This window comes from Puma concolor, chromosome A2 (genome assembly GCF_028749965.1).
Source record: "Puma concolor isolate L17-30 chromosome A2, mPumCon1.1.hap2, whole genome shotgun sequence".
Classification (NCBI taxonomy): domain Eukaryota; kingdom Metazoa; phylum Chordata; class Mammalia; order Carnivora; family Felidae; genus Puma; species Puma concolor.
In genome coordinates, this window is record NC_141668.1 from 142,131,461 (window position 1) to 142,156,576 (window position 25,116).

Consider the following 25,116-nt stretch of genomic DNA (forward strand, 5'->3'; position numbering starts at 1 on the left):
CAGTCTCTGAGCTGTCAGCACAGAGCCCAATGTGGGGTGGAACTCACGGACTGTGAGATCATGACCTGAGCTGAAGTCGGCCGCTTAACCGACTGAGCCACCCAGGCCCCCCAATCTTGTCTGTATTTTTGATAAACCTTACATTTATCCAGGTTCTAGTATGCTCTCTCTCTCTCTTTTTCTTTTTTTTTTTTTTAACATTTTATCTTTAAGTAATCTCTATACCCAATGTGGCACTCGAACTCACAACCCTGAGATCGAGAGTCACATGCTCTACTGACTGAGCCAGTCAGGCGCCCAGGTTCTAGTATGTTCTAAGACACAACGATAACCAGTATATTCCTAATGTTTACCACAGACCAGGAAAGTAGATTTTAACTTCTTCATATCCAAGACTTGGCATTGCCCAAGTGGCCCTGGGATCTCAGAACAGTCAGTTTCTGTATCAGTTAAAAAAGGCAGATTTTTGTGCCATCTAAAATTCAGAAATTTTAGTCATTTTTGGTAACTTTGCTTAGAAATGATTTTTTGGTTTTTTGTTTATTTGTATATATAAGGAAACAAGGATAATGATGAGACAGGAAAGTAATACGTATTCAAAAACAATACTTGGAGAAATGCATAACAAATCAGAAATATTCTGAACTAGATGGAGCCCTTACTAATAACTTTAAAGGAAAATTACTACTGGATGGGGCGTCCTGGCTGGCTTAGTCGGAAAAGCATGCGACTCTTGATCTCAGAGTCTTGACTCTGAGCTCCACGTTGGGGGTAGATATTACTAAAAAAATAAATATTAAAAAGAAAAAAAAACGAAAAGAAAAATGGCTAGGGAAATCCCAGCACGAAGATGTAAAGAGAACTGGAAGAGACCGGAGGTGGGGTGGGGAGAGGAGGTCTGGCTAAAATTTCCAAATGGCTACACACGGGAAAAATATACATTTATATTAGTAGCACTAAAGGACAGTTGAGGTGAATGTCATCATAACTGATTTTGATCAATTCCATCGTTAGCAGAGGAAAATTTCTCATTTCCTGATGGGATATGAAGGTAAAAACCTTAATATCTGCTTGGTAATATATTCATATCTGAGGCTGATTCAGAATTATGTGTAAATGTAACAGAGAAGTGCAATTTACTGAATAGAAAACAGGCATTGTTATTGGTTTTTTCTGTTTTACCAAACTATTTACAACAGGTAATTTAAACCACAAACATGTAGCAGTAAAGTTAAGCTGAAGCCTTTTGAGGTCAAATTTAATTAATTAGTGGAGCATCTTCCTCAGTAATGAGATAGTTTTGTTTTGAACTTACTTATCATATTATTTTAATAAACACGCAATAAGAAGGCTGAAGAACAATTTTTTTAAAAAGAACAGCCAAGAAAAATAAAAGGCTTCAGATAATATATTACCAAGCAATCAATTACCTATTTTTATGAACAAAAATGATAGCTTTTATTTCTGTAGAAATAATAGTTCTACAGAGAAGCTACTTACGGCTTATGTGAAAATACCTTTGAAAAGCTATTGCCACTAGGTTTGTTATCTTAAGCAGTTGCCGGGGTGAATTTCAGACCCAAAAGGTGTATCATTCTAGCTCTTAGCAAATCGATTTACTAATCCACCCAAGACTCTATCAATCCTGAAGCCAATCTTTCTACCTATCACCCAAAACCAGGGTTCCATCCCCATTCATAAGATCATTAGACATGTCAAATAAATTGAAGGTCCTATTCAAATCTCAGCTCCCTGCCAGCTCTCATCTCCACCTCCATCGTTCACACTGTAAGCTACTTAAATGGAACAAAGCCTGTTGGGTTAGACCTGCTGAACTTTCCACCCTCTCCTGAGCCAAGAGAAGGTGACAAGCATTGTGCCTGCCAGTCAGTATGTCAAAACAAAATGCCCATCAATACTGATTCTGGTGTGCCAGCCACTGGTCCTAGGACTAGATTTCACTAAAAGATAGAGACATTTTATGAGCTGGTTCTTGTGAACCTAAGCTCAAAATCTCCTTATAGGTCTAAATTAACTAACAGAGAGTAGCGGATGCATTATTTTATTTTTCAAGAAATTTAAATAGGTCACCAGCAACATACAAGGTTCTGCGCTTGGCACTGAGGTTATGGAAATTAACAAGACAGCGATGGTCCATGCCCATTGAGGCTGGGAGAAAAGACACTTACATCAGCCTTCACAGTGAGTTTCAGGACTCTAGAAAATTCATGAGACTGGTAATGAGGTTATGAATGAAATTTTATGTAAACTTTCATATATTCTGTACATTAGAAAGTAAAAGACAAATTAGTTCTGTAGAAAAAAAAAAATTGTTCCTTTCTTCCCAGGTTCTTTACCATTTTGGAGGGGGATTCAGGGAAGAAAAGAAAATAATACCAGAATCTGAATGTAGCACTAGATAAAAAAAGAGAGAGAGAGAGAGAAGAAAAACAAAAGACACTTAAATAGACAAAATGTTAAATGTAATTTTAGGAAGTTTATTAGTCCCATATTAGGAACTTACATCCTGTTATTAATATTATAGACAGTTTCAGAATTTATATGTAAAGCCACCAAATTATATTATCATATAATAATAACCTGACTTTGTATACCATCCTGAACATTCTTAGTTCATGAAGGTAAAGGCAGACACAATGAACTGTAACACAAAAAACTTTAGCTTTGAGATTAAGCACCCTGGATATGAAACCCTAACTGATCACCAATTCTACACCACCAATAAATTGTGAATTTTACATTGTATTTTACATTAAGGATGCAGTATGCAAATGAATACAGAGATTTTTGGCTTTTGCAAACACAGATTTCCAGCTTCTTTTGAAAAAGCTGGAAGTTCTGACTAATGTTAGTTTATATTCCCAAATGTCAATAAGCCAAAAAGCATTTCGACAATACCTACCTTTCACCTCATGTCATAGGGCTGGTCCCCAGAGAACCTCAGTTTATCCCAAATGTATGCTCTACAGAGCTGTGATGGTTATAGCAGGGAAAAATGGAAAGAGCCAAAACGTTCATCAATGAAGCATTGCTAAAATAAATTATGTCACATCCATATCAGAAAGAGAAGCAAAAATTTATCAATTGATCTACGATGTGATACTCAACGAGGTACTTTATAAATACTGTATTTCTTGGGGCGCCTGGGTGGCGCAGTTGGTTGAGCGTCCGACTTCAGCCAGGTCACGATCTCGCGGTCCGTGAGTTCGAGCCCCGCGTCAGGCTCTGGGCTGATGGCTCGGAGCCTGGAGCCTGTTTCTGATTCTGTGTCTCCCTCTCTCTCTGCCCCTCCCCCGTTCATGCTCTGTCTCTCTCTGTCCCAAAAATAAATAAAAAACGTTGAAAAAAAAATTTAAAAAAAATAAATACTGTATTTCTAGATCCTCCAAAAACGCTCATGAGGTAGAAATCAGTATTAAATGACAGTTTACAGATATAGGAAGAGGTTAAAGAGATGCCCAAAGTCACAGAACTCACAAATGGCAGTGATGAGATTTGAACTCCAGGAATCTGGCTCAGAGCCTAAGCTATGCGGCATTTAAATATCATGATGTAGACAGTTACTGACAATGGAAGACTTCCATCATCTAGTAAGTGGGAATGAGCCTATAAAGCTACGTAGCACATAGTGGCATTTCCAAGGAGTGTTCTGTATTTGCAAAAAAAACACATCCTTTCTTCTTCGCTCATATAATGTCTGAATCATTTTATAATGAACATATATTACTTTGATAATCAAAAGACGATGCAACTTTTGCAATTTCAGAAAAAAATTATTGTGTATGTTTTCATATGCTGCCTTTGTACTTTCTTCTGCTTGTAAAAAATAAGGTCTCAGAAATGACATTAATTTACTCACTGTTCTGTTATTTTCTTCCCTGATCTTAAAGTAAAATCTGCTAATTGTGAAAAATTTGTAGAACGCAGCAAGGTTCAAGTAAGAAAATTTGATTTTGATTTCATTTTTGCAGGAGTGAAGAATCTTTCAAAACATGGAAAATATTCATAACATGTGAAGTGACGAAGCGTGCTATGATTCACTTCGATACTGACTATACTTTTATCCGCCCCCGGCCCCACATCCAATATTGGAAGGAAGTAGATCAAAATGGTAACAGGGATCATTCTGTGATCACTTGAACACAGACTCCTAAGCTCCTTAAAAGACAGTATAAGGCTTTACTGAGATTTCGATCACAATAACTCTCTTACATTAGTTTTCTCATCTGAGAGGAAAAGATACTGATTATTAACTGCTGTTTTTATGGACAGGTGTTTCGAATATGTTTTGATGAAATGATACGATACGTATAGAGTGCTCTAAGTACATGAAGTCAGAACCTGTTGAAGAGTTTACCTATCATTATTATCCCAGGAGTTGTTTTCATAGAAGGACTATGGGGGGGGGGGGGGCGGAGGATATCTTTAACTTCTTGACACCAAATCCAGGAGGTCCCCAGAGGGATTGAGGGAATGTGATTTTGAAAATCTCTTCTGAATTTTGTGGCTTGGGTGATATGACCCAGCTGTAACCAGCTTCTTCAGTGGAGTCTGCTTCTGTAGTTCCTGGTTCTACTTTGGGCCTCCAAAGACTAAGGGATTCCTTTTTCCATGAGAATCCCTTTAAAACTATCAAGACCCATGATCACACTCTATCTGCACACCGTTGTTCATTCCAATCATCTGCTCTCCAGATGAGGCATGCTCATGTACCAACATGGATAAATCCAGTATGTCTTTGAGATCTGACGCTTCCTCTCCTCAATCCATTCACCCTGTATCTGGGGCCTCCTTCTTCCCTGGGAAGTGTCTCGTCCAGCCCACTGTGTCCCCTCAGAGTCTATTTCCGATCCCTCTTACTCCAAGTGAGGAGTGGATCTGATGAGTTTTATTAATGTGTTCAACAGAGATAGGAACTCTTATAATTTGCTCTTTCCCTTACATTAGCATTTGAAGAGGCAGCAATACCTTAACTAAAAGGGAAGAATTTCAGGCACATTTAACACTGACTTGGTTAGCCTCAGTCATTCAACAAGACTGGTCTACTGGAAAGAGGGGGACATTCCCCAGAGTCTACAAATCATCTAGTATTTGACTCCAAATCCAGTTCCTGCTTAAATCATGAAATTCTAGTAAACTCTGGAAAGGAAATAGCAAGACTGAGCACAGTGGAGAGGCACAGTGTTCATGTTAAAAATACAGGGCATTTTATTTGAACGTGGAAAAACAGGCTGATAATTGAGTGTTTTTGTTGTGTTTTGTTTCTATTCACCAATAATAAGGAACAAGTGAAAATCACATAAATGTGAGTTGAGAAAAACATTTTTAAATGCCCACTTGATTTTGAAGTAACCTCTGGTTAAGATTCACCCTGCTGGTCTCTTAAGTGGTCATAAAGTCACAGGGCTTATGTATTTTGTTCACAGTGAAGTTCCCAAACGCTTATCACAATGCCTGGTTCTCTATGATTACAGAGGCAGGCACTGGTCTGGGATGGGGTGAGGGCTGGGCAGAGGAGAGGAATCTGGCAACTTCATAAACTATCATGTATAGGCACTGGAGAACCTTCCAGGGAATGAATCTGCGGAGAAATGCAGCACATAATTCTCAGGGCCCCTGCCTTAGCTCATGAATGAAACTGATAATCTCAATCTAAAATTCCCAAAGGCATGCCTTTTAACTCTGCTACTGTAATTGCTCATGTACATATTAACAGCTCTCAAAGACCTGGACCTCATTGACTAATTGGAACAATCTGTCTTGATATGTAGATGTAATGGTTGTTAATATAAGAGCTATACTCTGGAAGAACAGACCTTAAAAATATCATTTTTGTAAACTGCAACTAACCCTCAGCCTCACAGCGTGAGGCAACAGGATGAATGTGTTTATTTGGGAGTAAATAATTTATTTGGGTCTTTCACATCCTTAAGACAAGAGGTAGTTTTAGGGGAGGATTTGCTGCTTTAAATGTCCTTTTTATGAATGAATTACATATTTTCCTTCTCAGGATTTAGAGCTCTTTACCCTTTAAGACCACTGAGACAAGAAAATGAAGATATTCTATGAGAATGGGGGTCTCTTAATAGGTATTACTGCTTACTCTTTTAGGGGACTGTGTCCATCAGCAACCGAGGTTCAGCAGCGAACAAGACAGACAGGCCCCCCTCTTCTCCAGCAGTTGACATGCAGTGTGTGTGTGTGGGGGGGGGGGGGGGGAGGCAAGTTCATAAACAAGTAAACAAATCAATAAGTAATTTCAAAAACTGACGATTGCTATAAAGAAAATGAAGCTGGGTAATAGGAAAGAAAGGGATTGAGTTGAAAGGAGAGAGCATGGAATATATTAATGGGTAGGATTTAGAAAGGAATGAGCCATGAGAAGGGATAATCGGGGAGAGAACATTCTGGACTGAGGACACAGCTGGTGGAAATGAGGTAGGGAGCTTGAGGGGTGGGAGGAGTGAGAGCCACGTCCAGTAAGGCCTCATAGGGCCAAGTAGGATATTTGGATTTATTCAACATGGGACTAGAAACCACTGGGAGATTTTTAAACAAAGGAAAAACATATTGCGATGCAAGCATTTAGAAGAACACTCTGGTCACTAGATGAGTGGACTGTCGGGGGCAAGAGAGAGCTCTCAGGAATCTATAGCAATGGTCAAAGGCCGACCTGGTGATGGCTTGAACCAGGCTGGGAAGAGTAGAAAAGAAAAGAAACTGATGAATTGGGAGTGTGCCGTCCAATGTAACTGGAGGATCAGGACACAAGAATAATGGCTAACATCAAGGAAGCTCTTAGAATGTGCCAGGTGCTGGTGGAAGCACTGACCTCTACTATCTCAGAGTAAGCCTTCCAAAAGGGGGTTTGTTTCATTATTATTGTGTTTCATCACTGCACTATGTTACGTTCTTCTTTTTTAAGTTTATTTATTTATTTTGAGAGAGACAGATGCAGGGGTGCAGAAAGAGAGGGAGAGAGAGAATCCCAAGCAGGCTCCACACTGTCAGCACAGAGCCTGACGCGGAGCTCAAACTCATGAAACCGTGAGATCATGACCTAAGCTGAAACCAAGGGTCAGACACTTAACCAAGGCCTGGGCCACCCCAGCACCCCACGTTACATTCTTCTTTAATGTACAACAAATAGTATGTAATCAAAACTCACATATAATATGTACAACACAAAATCTAAATATTACATAATCAAAAATTTAAAAGAATTTTAAAAAGTGAAAGAAAATGCTATAAAATAATACAGAGTAGTCAGTTATCCGTGATCTTCTAAAACCAAGAAATATAAACTTATCATAAGAGATAAGCATCCCTATCCTATATCCCTCAATTAGCATGCTCTTCCCTCAAAATACTCAGAATTCATTCAAAATTCAGGCACGAGCCACCATCACCTCTCCTGAAATATCATAATTATCTTCTGACTTCAGTGGCCACAAGTGTTTCCTATGGCCATGTGTAGCCAGAAGGATCCTTCTAAAATCTAAGCCAGATAACGTCTACTTTCTGCTGAGGACATTCCAAGGGCTTTCTATCTTGGCTGGGGCAAAAGCGACTGGGCTGCCCATGGTCCACCAGGCCTTGTATCATCAGGACCCCAACTATTTTGTAGACTATATTACTGTCACTCTGCCCTTTGCTTGCTCAAACATGCAGGGCAAGCTTCTGCCTCAGGGCCTTAGCACCTACTAAAACAAAAGCCACTTGAGGCCAGGGCATTCTGTGTCCTACACAGAGAAGGCCCTATTAAGCAACTGAATGAACATCACTGATAATTTAGAAATGAAAGATGAGTGTCAAAACGTAATTTAAACATTTTACACAGCATCAAGGTATGGGAAAGAACTCCCCACCGAACTACGTGGGACAGCATTTCCCCTACGTAGAAAATTCTCATCATTAACCTCTCAGGATGTTACAAAAAACAAAAAACAAAAAAAACAGTTCCAAGGTCAACTGAGTTTGGGAGATTCCTGGTTACAAGCAAGTTTCTCTCAAAAATTTTACTACGTTGGCCCATTATCAAGCAACAAGAGGAAGGTATAGTAGGCAACGTTTCCTAAACGTATCTGACCCCAGATCACTTTTTGTGCAGATCATTTAGACCAACTAACAGAATCCAGAAAATGTACCAGGGGCTGCCACACATGGTTATGATGTTTCAACCCACAGGTACTCTGCCAACACATAAACGTGAATAAATAACAGTGATGACAGAGAGAGACAGAGAGACAGAGACAGAAACAGGAGCAATTGTAAAGGCAGAACCAGGCTGAGAAATGGCAGAGCACGGAATGAGTTTTCTTTCACCCCTAGCCTCCTTGAATCAGGGGATGGCGAACCCTGAAGCAATACAGTAAGAAGATTCCCTGAAATACTGAACTTTATAAACTGATGCAGTAAAGGTTTTAACAAGGAGATTCAGAAATCGAAGCTCTATCCGTAGAGTAAAAGCTGGGGTTTAGGAGTCATTTTATCATTAACCCAAATATCTTTCATGTATTAACCTGAGTTTTAAAGCCCTGTCTTCTAAGACATCCTCAAACATTCAAGAGATGAAATTCATATTTCTAAGTAAAATAAGGTTTTGGTGAATTTGCCCAGCTGGTGTCTCCATATATCACAGTAAATGTACCCAGAGCGGTATCTGTGCTCAACACAGAGCCAGGCCACGCACCCGGGGAAGTAAGCTTTAGGAGTTTCCTCTCCCTTCCATTAAATGGGGGATGGAGGGGTACTATGAAACTCCATGCTGGGGATTTAAAGGGGAGTGAGGAAATAGACTTTCTTTCAATCCTGACTTCTTTCTGTTCCTTATAAATCTTCTTCACTGTTCTTTCTGAGTGGCGGTGGCACTAAAGAATTTGCTAAAAGCTTTAGATTTAAGATGGCTTGAAACCTTCCTGCTCAAATATTTGACAGGACAGGGGAAAAAAAAAGTGCAGGGGCGATGTTTCTGAGCCTTATGCCCATAAATCCTCCTGACCTGAACTTACAATACATCTGATCTGGCCGCCTGAGATCTCTACCTTCAGTGCACAAAGGTCTCCCTGAGCCAGTGTTATCTGAGTTCCTCGGCTTGGAAACAGACTCTGAGAAAAATAGTATTCAAAGCCTCAAAGCCCTGGGAACAAATGTTATAAAAATAAATAAATAAGTAAGGGGGAAATACTGAATGCTTATAAAAAAAGAAGGTGGAAGAGGAGGAGTAGGAGGGGAAGAAAAAGAAGAAGAAGAAAGAGAAAGAAGAAGAAGAAGAAGAAGAAGAAGAAGAAGAAGAAGAAGAAGAAGAAGAAAAAAAGAAAAAGAAAAAGAAAACCCTGAATCACATCCAGGTGAAGACTTTCAACAACCAGGTCAGATCCCAATAGAAAACTGAATTGTACATATTTTTTGGTTGGGAAAGGAAAAAAAAAGGTGAAAATTATTACAAATTCAGCATAAAAATCCCTCTTTAAAATTTCTGTAAGTCCTTTGGCTAGTTTAGTGTCTAAATTCCATTAGTGTGAAACCTATGGCCAACTGATCTTTGACAAAGCAGGAAAGAATATCCAATGGAATGAAGACAGTCTCTTAAGCAAGTGGTGCTGGGAAAACTGGACAGCGACAAGCAGAAAAATGATCCTGGACCACACTTTCTTACACCACACACAAAAATAAACTCGAAATGGATGAAAGACCTCAATGTAAGACAGGAAGCCATCAAAATCCTCAAGGAGAAAGCAGGTAAAAACCTCTTTGACCTTGGCCACAGCAACTTCTTACTGGTCTCCAGAGGCAAGGGCAACAAAAGTAAAAATGAACTATTGGGACTGCATCAAAATAAAAAGCTTCTGCACTGCGACGGAAACAATCAGAAAAACTAAAAGGCAACCAACGGAATGGGAGAAGATATTTCCAAATGACATATCAGATAAAGGGTTAGTATGCAAAATGCATAAAGAACATATCAAACTCAACACCAAAAAAACAAATAATCCAGTGAAGAAATGGGCAGAAGACATGAATAGACACTTCTCCAAAGAAGACATCCAGATGGCCAACCGACACATGAAAAAATGCTCAACATCACTCATCATCAGGGAAATACAAATCAAAACCACAATGAGATACCACCTCACACCTGTCAGAATGGCAAATATTAACAACTCAGGCAATGACAGATGTTGGTGAGTATGTGGAAAAAGAGGATCTCTTTTGCACTGCTGGTGGGAATGCAAACTGGTGCAGCCACTCTGGAAAAGAGTATGGAGGTTCCTCAAAAAACTAAAAATAGAACTACCCTACGACCCAGCAATTGCACTACTAGGCATTTGTCCAAGGGATACAGGTGTGCTGTTTCAAAGAGACACACGCACCCCCATGTTTATAGCAGAACTATCAACAAAAGCCAAAGTATGGAAAGAGCCCAAATGTCCATCGATGGATGAATGGATAAAGAAGATGTGGTATATATATATATATATATATATATATATATATATATATATATATATATACACACACACACACACACAAGGGAGTATTACTCGGCAATCAAAAAGAATGAAATCTTGCCATTTGCAACTATGTGGATGGACCTAGAGAGTATTATGCTAAGTGAAATTAGTCAGTCAGAGAGATAAATATCATAGGACTTCACACTCATATGAGGACTTTAACATACCAAACAGATGAACATAGGGGAAGGGAAGCAAAAATAATATAAAAACATGGAGGGAGACAAAACATAAGAGACTCTTAAATATGGAGAACAGAGCATTGCTGGAGGGGTTGTGGGAGGAGGGATGGGTTAAATGGGTAAGGGGCATTAAGGAATCTACTCCTGAAACTACGGCTGACTGAAACCATATGCTAACTAAGTTGGGTGTAAATCAAAAAAATAAATAAACTCCATTAGTGTGGTCTGGAACCCTTAAGTGTACATATTTTAGTCATAGGAGCCACTACATGCATGTGGTTCCTGAGCATATGATCACTGGCCAGTCTAAGTGTAAAATACATACCAGATTTCAAAGAAAGTACCAAAAAAAGAATGTAGAATAGCTTGGTAATAATTTTTTATATCGATTACATGTTGAAATAGTAATATTATAATGTATTAGGGTAACAATAATAGATTGTTAAAATCAATTAAAAATTAATTGATTTTCTAACAATTATTATTATATAACATAAATTATATAAGGTAAGTTAGTAAAGTCAAATAAAATCACTTGTTTCTTTTTGCCTCTCTTAATGTGGTTGCCAAAAATTTCAAAGTACACTGAATGGCTCCCATTCTGTTTTCTATCAGACAAGTGCTGCCTTACATGATTGAAAATAGACAGAAGTGGCCAATCCACACAAAATCCAGTGTTTTCTACAATACCTCTAGGCAAAGAGCTGATGGCACTTCCTGTTTCTCTCACTTTCCTCTCTGTATGTTTTACCAGTGGTTCAGCCATGTTTGAACATTTAAAGCCCTTTGATACTTTTTCCTTCCTGTAATCCAATAAACAGCAGTTAAGATTCCAACAAAATTATTTCTACTGCATCAGTGATTCTAAAAACAACCTAAAGCAATGGCAAGAACAACGAGAAAATGATTTATCAAATAAAAGGAATGCTGGTTAAGATTTTGTAGACACTGACGCCTAGATTCTGAAGTCCTAACAATAAATCTCAGCCAAGCCACTTACCTTTCCAGAAACTCAGCTGTCTCAACTTAGAGCACAGCAAGGGCACCTCCCTCATAAGGTAGGTGAGAAAATTAAAGGAAGAATATCTAGAATGTTGCTGACACAGGTAATGCTTACTAAATGGTGTCTACAGTATCATCATTATGATGAAAACCACCAGCACCAACACTGCAAGCCTTCTTTTTGGTTGTCTGAGGGCTCTGCCGGAGTCATCAAGTTTCTAGGTTGAAATTATCTCCAATTTACCTGGGTTTTCTTTTTGCGATGTCCTCTGCCTTTCTGTGATTCTCAGGGCAATTCAACCAGGTATCAACACACTATGTGTCACTGACACACCATCAAACAGCCCCGAGCCAAGTTCACATCTAAAGAAGACCGTGTGTGATGAGGGCTGTCAGACATTATGGACATTTACCACGCCAGGGGCAAGGCTTTTCTGCTTCGCCAAATCAGTTCTCTGGCTTTGTACAACCAAGGCATTCACTTCTCCACGGAGCATCCTCTAAGTCCTGGGGCCTCCTCCCATGTTCTTCTTAATTAACACAGGATAGACACATAAAAGATCAGCCAGATGGAAATGAAGTATTTCACCAGCAAAGGATGAAACATTCTGCTCAGAAATGGAATCTGTATTTCAATAAAGTCATTCATTAAATTTTAACCAATTCCCTCACCATTTGATGGCAGTCACTACAGAGAAAAACCCGACTGGCCACACCATGGAGCAGCAAACACCAGATAACCAGGGACAATCTCCTTGACGCTTCCAATGTTCCGTGAGGAAGAGTGACAAGGAAAACAGGCACTGCCTTGAACACATCCACAAAGGACTCCCCAACGCACAAAGCAACGTTTCAGAGAAACTGCACAATTCCGGGAATTTCAGTAAAGTACAAGGCAGGGTGAAAGAATCACCATGATGTGGCAAAACTTATTTTTCATAGAAGATGTCTCTGGGTGCCTGGGTGGCTCAGCTGGTTAAGTGTCTGACTCTTGACTTTGGCTCCAGTCACAATCTCATGGTTTGTGAGTTTGAGCCCTGCATCGGGCTCTGCGCCCACAGCACCGAAGCTGCTTGGGATTCTCTTCCCCTCTCTCTCTGCCTCTCCTCTGCTTGCTCTCTATCTCTCCCAAAATAAATAAAAATAAAAAATGAAAAAAAGAAAATATCTCAATCTTCCTTTAATGACAGCTCTAATGACAGACGAAGCAAGATACTATCAGGTTCATAATGACCATTGTTTTATGAACAAGCCAAGGTGGTTTTATAATTGTTTTAAAATTTTTTTTTTTTTTTTTAACATTTATTTATTTTTGGGACAGAGAGAGACAGAGCATGAACGGGGGAGGGGCAGAGAGAGAGGGAGACACAGAATTGGAAACAGGCTCCAGGCTCTGAGCCATCAGCCCAGAGCCCGACGCGGGGCTAGAACTCACGGACCGCGAGATCGTGACCTGGCTGAAGTCGGATGCTTAACCGACTGCGCCACCCAGGCGCCCCTTATAATTGTTAAGATAAGAGAAATAAAAATTACCATTAGTGTCTTCTGGAAAAACTTACCTGAATGGGACTCCATTTCTTACCGGAATAGGGAATAAAGGAGAAGAGGAGAAAATTTTAAACCTCATTTCCAAAAAAGGGGGAATTGTTACCAAATTGCTTAACTTACACTTAGGAAGGAGTGGGACAGTGGGCTTATAAAAGTCTGGGGGAAAATGGAGTTAAATAAAGGTAAATACATTTCTTCAGCGGAAGACTCTTCAAATGTCTTTAATATGCTAATATTTAAAATACATCTTCAAGAAGGCATTTTGTGTATAAATTTATTTCCAGCAGAAAAGAAGGGTTACATAAAGGAGTAGGAGCCAAAGTGAACATTTAGTCTGTGTTCTAGAAAGTCATACTACTGGGGCACCTGGGTGGCTGGGCTCAGTTGGTTAAGTGCCGACTTTGGCTCAGGTCACGATCTCATGGTTCATGATTTCAAACCCCCTCGTTGGTCTCTTTGCTGACAGCTCAGCGCCTGGAGCCTGCTTTGGATCCTGTGTCTCCCTCTCTCTCTGCTCCCCCTCTCCCCCTCCTCACGCTCTGTCTTTCTCTCAAAAATAAAATAAACGTTAAAAAAAAAATTCAGAAAATCACACTACTGAAGCCAGGGACCAATATGAGAACTTAGCCTCTGGTGGACAGGCCCACATCTGACTCATGTAGCATCCTGCCATGTTTGCAGGAGTGTAGCGAGTGACAATGTGGCAGGCCTCTGTGTGGGTCACAAGTGCACGAGCTCACCTGGGTGAAGGAAGGCCGATGCACATCACCTAGGACGTTAATCTGAGGGCCCAACAGAAAGAGAACCGTCTAACCAGGATGTAACAGGAACAATGGAAGAACCAAGATCCATTTCACAAAATAAAAGGCAGAACATGAGCCTGACTCTAGGCAGGCAGAGGGAAGCTGGGCAGACAGAGGGAAGACAAGAGAAGGTCAAGGTAGAGCCCCCAGGCAGAATGTTAAAGGGGGAAAGAGATCACAGAGCAAGGTCAGCCTACAACAAGCAACTTCTTGCTTCCTGAACAAAACTTAGCTCTAAGAATGTCGTTTACCAACACCAGATCGTTCCTGCACTCACTGGGCCCACCAAGGTGACGTGTCTGTGTCATGGCTGGAACTAACCCACACTCCTGGGAACATAAACCAGTGGTGCCATGCTATGGACCCAGTTTTTAAAACACAGGCCCATAAGTTATCAGTGGTGATGAAATCTCAAAAGCTTGCAAGACCAAAGGTGTTCTGTTATTACAGTTATTTATGATTCGGGTGCAAAAGCCAATTTGGTGGTAAAACCCGAAGTGAAGAGATATGGAGCCATTTAGAATACTGAGATTTCATTCACCTCCATGCTCCAGAAAAATTAACGCATTCAAGGAGTAGAGTGGCAGACCCGACTAGGGTCCTCAGTAATATGTATAGCATGCGTATCCTACTACCTTTCCCGAAAAAAAATCCTGAATTCTAAAACATCTGGCCTCAAGGGTTTCAGCTAAGGGACTGTAGACCTGTACCATATGGTGATGTGTACGTGGTGTATATTAGGAAAAATGCCTTTTCTTCCATTCACTTGCCGGGATGCTCTAAGCAGTGCCGAAATGAACGAGCTGGGAGTTTCCTTGGAAAGGGCACATATAATCAGTTTGGATCATTTAAGCTTATTGAAGACTCCAACTCATAAAGTACCAATAAGTCTGAATCAACAACTCCTGCGATCTCTTATTGTAATAAACAAGATTTTAATTACCTTACACAACAAGTATGCAATGAACCTCCACTTTAATGGAGCTATCAGAGGTTTTATCTGGAGATTTCTCTTTGCATTAACTCCAACTTCAGCTATTAGTAGAAACACTGCATGATTCAATCCTATTAGTGTTACATGAACCTTTATTTAAGTTACCAATCACAGAACAGGGGATGAGAGTGTGCAAAGGGAAAGCGTAGGATAGGGTAGAAGCTGATATAGATAACTGTGGTTGCAGAGATAACACAAAGTTGTGTAGCCATGGAAGAACGGGAACAGGACATACCACTGTTTTAATCACTGGAATGTTGTGAGCCTTTACACTTGAAGAATACTTAATCACATCTGCAAGATCCTTTTTGCCATATAAGGTAATATATATATTCTTAGGTTTCAGGGATTACTGAGGGGACATCTGGAGGGGGGCACCATCCTGAATATCGAAACCCGCAATGATCTCTCTTTATTCCTTCAACTTACCAAGTATCTCCTGCCTTAGGCCTTTGCATGCCCCTGTTCTATGGACTAGCTCCAATTGATCTCTTCTCTCTTAATTAATATCACTTAATAAATACCTCGTAGCTTAATAAATATCTGTCTAGAGGCCTTCCATAGCTCATGACAAAATATCCCTCTCCTTCAGAGACAATATCCCAACTGCTATCACACAGCTACTTATGTGACCGCTTGTTCAATTTCTGTGTCATTACCAGAGTGTAAGTACCTTAAGGGTAGGGGTCCCGACTTATCGGTTTACCTTTATAACCCAGTGCTTACATGACAGAAGGCACTCAAGTAAAGTTTGCTGCTAGGCAAGGAATAAAGCTGCATATATATAGGAGGTGAGGGCATGGGAGGATCCAAATTGGGTCTCACCTCCTAAGCATGGCATTGTAATCGGATTCCGACTTTGTTCCCTAACTTACACTGAGCTGTAATGATTGGTGGCTACTGAAGAGCTCTTATTTCATTTTTACAAGGCCATTTATTTTTCTATTAGGATGTTTTCAAGTGTAGGAATTCCAAGACCAAGTCCAGGACTCCAGCCAGGACAACGTGGGGAGGTCTGGCTTCTGGATGTGTAGGAAGCTGTTGTAGGTGACCTCAAGGCATTCCTGGAGGGGAGTGGGGGGGTGGGCAGCAAAACCTACAAAGTTGGGTTTGTTGCAACTGAGCCTCAGGGAGCAGGTCCCGATTCTTGCGGGCCACAGGCTTACAATTCAGCCTGCGGGGCTGGAGCACTGAGGCAGCTGCTGAAATAAATACCTGAGGTCGTGACTTAGCTCCCAGCGGAGCCCAAAGGAACTGGGACCAGCAATGTTCTCACCCAACAGGCAAGGTACATTTCTCTCTAAAGTCCACAAGAGGATAGAAGGACTTCTCAGGCACAAAGTCCTCAATATTCAAATGTACTTACAATGATGCCACACAGGGAAAAGAAGGAAGGTCAGTTACAGCTAAACATACCACTTTCTCTACTTCAAAGCCTCCTAACAGCCACATTTTGGGTGGCGTAATTCTTTGGGGGCTGTGCTATGAATGGGATGTTTAACAGCATCCCTGGCCTCTACTCACTAGATTCCAGTAGCATACCACTGGCCCTAACAGCAACAACCAAAAACGTCCCCTGACAATGCGTAATGTCCCCATGGGTGGGGAACATGGTCTCTAGTTGAGAACCAATCCCACTGCAATCTTCAACCACATCTCTTCTCTGACTCTGTATGCAAGGCAGATAAGTAATTTCCCCCATGCTGACAAATGACTACAGGATACATGACAATTATTTACTTTCATTTTAATTTCTTAGAAAACAATATATTTATAGGGAACAAAATAAACCAAGTCTGAGATGTTCAAACTGTAAGAACATCAGAGAGCGTTCCTATTGATAAAGAGCTCAAATAAAGCAATTTAATGTTAAAATATTATAGACGTGTTTCAAGCAAAGGTGAGCAACTTTCCTTGCATATTTTAACGTTAAATCCAATCCCATTACCTTTGACCTCTTGAAATTCAAGTTCCTCTAAATATACCCACTAAGTAATTTAACACGTTTATCACATTGAAAACAAAACAAAACAACAAAAACCAAAAAGCAAAACAAGCTACGAACCAGATGGACCTCAATGAGAAACCCAATTAATACAGGCAGCCTTACCATCTGACATTACTTGACAGAAATAAATTCAAACAACTTGGTGGAATAATAAATCTGTGCATTGTAGCTGCCATTTCTAATTAGCTTCTGAATTTCAGGGCACTCTTTGAGTAAAAGAAAACTGAAATATTCATTTAAAGTAGTAAGTTTGATAAAGTAGTACTAGTTTAATGCATCTAGTCCATGCATTTTTCCAAATCTGAATGGACCAGGAGGAAGAGCCAGACCCATCTCTGCATTAAGGGATGTAACTAGAACAAGGCAGAAGTTTCCAGTTCCTATCTCTCGAGCTCTTCTCTACCAAGGCAGCCGCCAGAATAAGTTTTCAATCTTTCAAAGCACAGGTCTTTTGTCCCAACAACACTAGCTAAATAAATGACAACCCAATTCTAAGACAAAGAGGTTGTAAAGAAAAACCAACTGGACACAAACCATCTGTTCAACTCACGCTGCGGTCAGCAAGAACAGAAGGGAAACCCCAAACTTTTAAAAGGACGCTGTAGGGGTGCCTGGGTGGCGCAGTCGGTTCAGCGTCCGACTTCAGCCAGGTCACGATCTCGCAGTCCGGGAGTTCGAGCCCCGCGTCGGGCTCTGGGCTGATGGCTCAGAGCCTGGAGCCTGTTTCCGATTCTGTGTCTCCCTCTCTCTCTGCCCCTCCCCTGTTCATGCTCTGTCTCTCTCTGTCCCAAAAATAAATAAACGTTGGAAAAAAAAAAAAATTAAAAGGACGCTGTAATTTTGCCTTTAGGAATCACGTTTTCAAGTACAAATAAAGCTAAGATTTCTAAGAAATGATTCATTCAGTATACAGGAGGAGGAGAGCCCATTAAGCAGAAACTCTACTCAGGAGTCCTTTAACACGTGTGACTAGCACAGGAAGCCCCACAGATAGAAGGGTCTTAATACCAAAAATGTGTCAGCTGGACAAGAAAAAACGGGAAGCGTTTTCTCAGAATAGTTGTCTGGTTTCTCCAGCGATCACAGATAAGAGACAAGGTTATATGCGAATATGAGCATCTCCGAAAAAAGAAATACTACTGCTTCTCTCAGTTTATAGGAATTCTTCACTTAAGCTTCAAGGATGCCTAAATGGCCCAGAAATGGGCTTGAGGAGCTAAGGTGAATGACGAAATCCTATAAACGATATGCAAATCTGTGTGTATATCCACGTACTTTCCCTGTATGGAAGGGGATCTCAAGTATTCATCTGATTATCAAAGTAGGTCATGACTTAATAGAAGGTGCCAAACACTAAGAATCTAGTCAGAGGCTTGAGCCCATTCAGTTCTTCCACAAACGTGTACAGCTTACCACGTGGGGAGCCAAACAGCCACCAGACTTGATCATGATGAAAAGTAAAAATCAAGTTAGCAATAAAAGGGGTGAGCTGTCCCCACCCAACATTAATGAAGGAGTTTGGAGACTTGTTCCCTCCCGCCATCCCCCAAAAGATACAAACCATCTACTGTACGTACCCACATCTTCTGTCTAGCAGCATGGATCTTTGAGAAAACGGACACAGGAAAGGCAAAATGTCATCACTGATCCCAGCAATGCTATCCGCGAGTTACACCACCAATGGCCACAGCCTCTTTCTTGACAGCCGGCAGGAGAAAAGAAACCTTACAACAACTGCCCTACCGACAAAAGGTTCTGAGACTCCGCTTCACACATCAACTAACTTTTCTCTTTTCTAAAGGGTGAAAACAGTCCCCTGAGTTTCATAGAGAATTTCACCTTTAGAAAGTGGGACTTCAGAAACAGAGTAAGGACACTTGTGTCAAAGGAAACAAATGGTTGAAAAATCCTCAGCCTGGTGGGGGGGGGGGGGGGGGAGTCTCCTCAAACCATGAGGCCCGGGACTTCCCCATCCGGGACTTCCCCATGCTTCTCCAGTTAAACAAAGATGAGAAGCTTGTGGAGGGCTATACATGTGTCATGCTGCATTTAAAAGATTGCCAGAGACAAAGGTATGGAGGGTGCAAGTTTGATTTGCAAAGTCACTGGGGGTAAACCCAAAGCACCTCATTAACGTGAAGACCCAAAGCAGGGCTACACTTGACATCTTGTTCTCACCTCCACAGGAAAGCGCCTCCCATTGATGCTGTGTTCAGAACCTGCAGAGCCATTGCTATGGCCCCAGTGAAATTCCACCTTCTCGGCTTTGAATCTGCCAGGCAGGCCAGCACCACTGACAAAATAGTCGTCCTTTAGAAGGATGGCAACTGTATAAAACGGAAGGGAAGGGAAACAAAGTGAGTTTCAAAACAAAACTTGAATGACATCTTCCACCGCTGCAAATAAAGTCCATGATTACATGATGTGAATTATTTCCTCACGCTCCTGTTTGAAAAACAAGTCAAAAACACTAGTTTGAATAAATTAGCACAATCTAGCTGCAGAATGTTCTCAAGCACCAGTTCACTCTAAATCATGAAAATTCCCAGGGAATGATCTCAGAATTTCTTATGCATTTCATAGATAGAAAAAAAGAAAAGAAAAGAAAGAAAAAGAATGGAGACAGGAAGAGAGTAAGTCGCCCTGAATGAGAATTGTCTAAGTCTGCCTGACAACCCAAATTATCTGGAGAGTGAGATCTTTCTTTTTGTAAGCTTGGATTCCTGGGGCTACACTAAGGTTCAAGGTCTGGAACGAGATGGGAAAAACATATGAGAAGACAGATGTAAGAGGCACGACTCTTTAATTAGAAAATTTAGGCAAAGATATCGTTAAATAAAATGTGCAGCTTCTTCCAATTTTAAGGCAATATCAGTGGGCACACAGCCAGAGTTAGGGTTATATTCATTGTATTTGATAACGGTGCACAGGAAAATGCTGGGAAAATTGTATTCATTAAGTCACTCAAATTATTGCAGATAACCATATTTAATTTAATGCTTCTTTTTATTCCATGTATAGAAAAATTTTAGTTGGCCCATCCAAAAGAACACCTAAGAATTCCATAACATAGGGAAACTTAGTCAATTTAAACCCTAACTTTCCAACACATAGCCCTCTTCCTTGAAACACAGGAAGGAGAAATTGAGAGCAAATACATTGGATTTATACTAGCATAACAATTATTTTCCCCCAAGGAATGTAATATCCAAATGCATAACGGATTTTATTTTGTAAGTGATACATTCCTTTTTCTGTTTGTTTTGTAAAGTGAATTCATTCATTCATTCAACAAACACTTATCGGGTGCTAAACACAGGTGAGACGCCAACCAATATACTTCATGGTTTGTGAACAGCCAAACTTGTAGAAGCCACAGAAAAGCTCTTGTATCCTCACTGTCTCTTCTTCCTAAAGTGATCCTAGTTCGAGCTTCAGAGAGAAATCCTGCATGAAAATTAGGTCTCCATAAAAGATAGGGACTAGACTAATGACCCATCTCTAAAAGAGTGCAATTAGTTTCAGTATTTCTCTATATAAAGGAAGCATTAAAAGCAAGTAAAGGAAACCTTCGCATATAAATCCCTTTTTATTGCATTCAAAGGACAATTTTTCTCCAACTTCTGAAAAATATACAGTGAATGTTCAATTAGTGGGACAGCGAATTAAAAGATGAAACAAAGTGAAAGCAAGTGCTTCTTGCGCTGATTAAACATGCTACAGCACTGTCTCACTTTGGTGTATGTTAGGCGTGTTTTAGCAGGGGCTGGCAAACTTTCTCTGTGAAAGACAAGACAGTAATTATTTAAGGCTCTGTTCGGCCTCTGGTCCCTGCTGCAACAACCCAACCTAGTCCTTGTAGCCGGAGGCAGCCACACAGGATACGTAAATGAATGCGTAAAGCTATGTTCCAATAAAACTTTATCCAAACTAAAATGTGGATATAATTTTCACAGGCCATGGAATCTTACTCTCCCCTTGATTGTTTTTCAATCCTTAAGAACACAGAAACTATCAGGGACTGTCATGTGGTGACCCCTAAAATGCAGTAAGAGGTTTTAGAAGATAAAATACATTAAACCAATCACACGCCTTTAGTTCTAAAGCCAAAATACATATGAATTAGCTCAGTATTGTCTTAAATACTGTTGATGACCCTCAGCCTGTTATCAATTCTATACCTACCACTTTGCATCCAAAGAACGAAGCCAAAGCACTTTGAGTGCATCTGTTACAATACACCCAGGGACTCAACAGCATATTATAAATATTTGATTTTACCTAAATCATTTATGTCTCTGTCAGGGGTCATTTTACTTGTTTTATATGAATAATTAAAAGCATAATTAGGGAACTGTACAATCTGAAACATCATCTCATTTTTCATGTTACTGTATTCCTCACTAGAGCACACAGCATGCTACGTGCACGCACCCCTGCCCCAACTCTGAACGTGGCTTATAATCAGTTGTGTTTACCTATAGGAGTGAGAAGTGACAACTTTCCCCAAACTACCACGTCACCATTTTCGGAATACCACTGATGACACAGAGCCGTTTCAAAACAAAATAAACCAAAAGTACTTACTACAAAACACAGAATGTCTTCGGAGCCATGAGCTCAGAAGATGGACAGACCTAGGTTGGAATCCAGTTCTGACACTTCACGGCAGCATGACCTTGGGCAAGTTACCTGACCCCTCTCCACCTCAGTTTCCACCACTGGTCAAATGGCAGTAACAGCGCCTACATAGCAAGGCTGTTTTGACGCCTGAAGGAGATCACACCTGGAAAGCCCTTAACAAAGCAGTGCCAGAAACCCAGGAAGGACACATGCACTGGAGACTATTGTCAAACTCCTTTGTAGAGATATAGATGGAGCTAATGTAGAACACAGAGGGGCTCCCACACAGGTGCTAACTCTCCATTTTCAGACAGACTTCCATTTCAAAGCAATACTGGTTTCCCCACAAAATAAAAAGTGACCCAGGACAGGGACGACAGCAAGGGTAAGTGTGCCCCAAATACTTGAGAGAAGATCGTAAGTGCTGAGTAGATGCTTTGAATTCGTTACAACACAGAATAAAAAGGGATTTCCTTTTCTTGATTATTTCTATGCTTTGGTCACATCAAGGGGAAAAAAAGATCTCAGTTTAGTGCTGATATGCTCTCCACACTTCCCTGATATTCATTCATTTCCCCCTTGTACCCTAGAGTAAGTATTATGCTGAATTTAATAACTGTGGCAATTTTGATTTATTTTCATAGATCACAGACATACATGTTTACAGATGTCTATCCATGTCAGATGGCACTGGTCTTCCTGTTAAGGTGTTGGTAAAAAGATTTCCTTTATAATCAGTTCATTTAATTAAAATAGAGTCAATCAAAAGAAACATAGTAAGTAGATTATACTATATAGAAAGAAAGAAAGAAAGAAAGAAAGAAAGAAAGAAAGAAAGAGAAAGAAAAAGAAATTTTAAATTCTAAAACAATAGCAGTAAGTTGAATCTGGATAAGGGCGACAATTAGGAAGGTAGAAAATAACAGCTGAAGAATGGAGACTTCTAGGATAGGAGGGGTAAATGGGAAAGATATACAGGAGTGGACTTTTTTTTTTTTTTAATTTATTTGTGAGTGAGCACGTGCACACACGTGTTCACAAACACACACACACACACACGAGTGCACACGAACCGGGAAGGGGCGGGCGGGGGGGGGAAGAGAATCCCAAGCAGGCTCCACGCTGTCAGCACAGAGCTCAATGCGGGGCTTGATCTCACAAACCATGAGACCATGACGTAAGCCGAAATCAAGAGTCAGATGCTCAACTGACGCCCTGGGAGTAGACCTTCTAGAACAAGGCCCACTGGTTGTTGAGCTGCTATCATGGACTGGGATGGAATCACAGCAGAATGTTTGAGACAGTGGAAGGAGCGAGCCGGGGCTTCAAATTTGGGGTTTCTTAACCTAGAGTCTATAGTCCACAGTAGTAGCCACCCATGGGCTTTGGGGTCTTGCACCCTCCTGATACAGGAAGTAAAATTCTGAGCATGGGTGCATACACGGAGCCAGACTCTGGAGCCAGGGGAGCCTGAATTGAAAAGCATCATCTGTCACACTCCCAACTGTGGGAAAGGCATTGTACCTCTTGGTGCCCAGGTTCCCATTCTATAAAACTGGAATTCTACAATAGCAGCTTCATAGGCTTGTGAGGAGATGGCAGGAATGACAGATGAAGAATGTTCAGAACAGTAATTCCTATATGACATGAGAGCATAAAGACAGCATGGTAGAACTGTACAAGTGTTGTTTATAAAGGTTATTATCGTAGGGAGAGGAGCCACAGCTTTTACAGACTCCCCCTGTGTCTGAGGCTCCCCAAAGTGTAACAACATCCCAGATTGTCCACAAGGAGCGGGGACGGGGAAGTTACACCACGGGTAAGGGATTCATTTTCTCCCGAGCTTGAAGGAATAACCGAGTACCTGGCATTCACAGCACTGTTTGCAGGACATCCACGCACTGTGTATAAATAAAGCTCAACATGTCTATATAATGCTGGGCTAAAGCAAATGTTCGCACCAAAATCTGAGTAAACAGCAGTAGGCGCCAAAAGTTAAATAAATAAAAATGGATGGGAGGGAAGCTAGCTGTTTGCTATCTTACCTCCACTACCTCCAAGCAATTGTTTAACACTATAAAATGAGAAAAGACTTCCAGGATTGGATCTTAACGGTGGGATCCCCCAGACCACCCACAATACAGGTGTCCATTAGGGGATGCTTTGGCCCTTGGTAAAAGGGAAATGTTCTGGGGCACCTGGATAGCTCAGTAGGTTAAGTGGCAGGCTGTTGGTTTCGGCTCAGGTCATGATCTCACGGTTCGTGGGTTCGAGCCCCGCACCGGGCTCCTGACAGTGAGGACCCCCCTTGGGATTCTTGCTCTGCCTCTCTCTCGGCCCCTCCCCTGCTCATGCGCTCTCTCAAACTAAATAAATAAACTTTAAAACTAACAAACAAAAAAGGGAAATGTTCTGGTCTGCAAGTGAAGAAACAGGACCTCTAGTTTTAGAGTTCTAACTTCTCTGTAGGCACGAGCATTTATGTCTTCAAATATTTATCAAGTTATTATCAGGGAAGAAAAGGTAAGTAAATCAGACCTAGCTCCTGCCTCCATGGATGGTACATTTGATGGAAAGGCAGGTCCTGGTAACTGAAATAATAGCAGAAATAACCTGAAATAGCCCGAAATAACCTAGCAAGTGGGACAAGTGGTAACAGATGAGAAGCCAACCCCAGAGAGGAGAAGGGGAGTGGGTATCTTCTGATGAAATGACCTGAGCAGAGACTTAAAGGAGCAACCTTGGGAAGTGCTGACAAGAGGAGAACACATCAAGGGAAAAGAAGCACATGCAAAGGCCCTGTGGCAATGGGAGTAAGTAAGAGGAAGCCAGGGTGGTTGGTGTCCAGAGAGCAGGGTGTGACACAGAGGCTAGGGAATGAGTCAGGGACAGTGAGCAGTCTGTCTTTACCCTCAGGAGAAATGGAAACTCCTTGATATGCTGAGAGAGAGACCAAGAAAGAAAGAGGGGGCGAGAGAAAGACAGACACGATCAGATTTGGGAAATAAATATTCTGGCTACAAAGGAAGAAGGCCTGGGAAGGAAGCAACACTAGTTGGTAGGAACAAAAGTTGGGAGGTTACTGCACTCATCTGCTAAAGACAGACGGGACATGTTAGGTCGGTACAGTCTCAGACATCCAAGAGCTGTCAAGTCATGAGATTATCCTGGGTCTCAGTTAACTCACCGCTAAACTGAGCTAGATGAACAAAGTAGATCAGTTGACCATTTACTCATACAAGATATGACAGATGTCAATCTAGCACAGAGTCCTGTGCCCTACAAAATAAAGGCGGGCTTCAAAAATGACCCTCAAAATTCAAAATTTACTCAAGTCTATCTGTGTAAAACAGCACTGGTCTTCCCACCAGGTAATTGGTGTGTAATTGGCTTCTGTCTTTCCCAAAACTAGTTTCTACCA

General features: G+C 41.0%; 1 protein-coding gene across 8 annotated transcripts in view; it reads right to left on the minus strand.

The window, feature by feature from the left end:
- Positions 1-25,116, minus strand: part of PTPRG (protein tyrosine phosphatase receptor type G) — a 721,980-nt gene that overhangs the window by 273,158 nt on the left and 423,706 nt on the right. For all 8 annotated transcript variants that reach the window (XM_086697741.1, XM_086697739.1, XM_086697740.1 and 5 more), the window contains one exon: positions 19,251-19,399. In XM_086697741.1, coding sequence (XP_086553867.1) covers positions 19,251-19,399 — 149 coding nt within the window. The remainder of the gene's footprint in view (positions 1-19,250; positions 19,400-25,116) is intronic.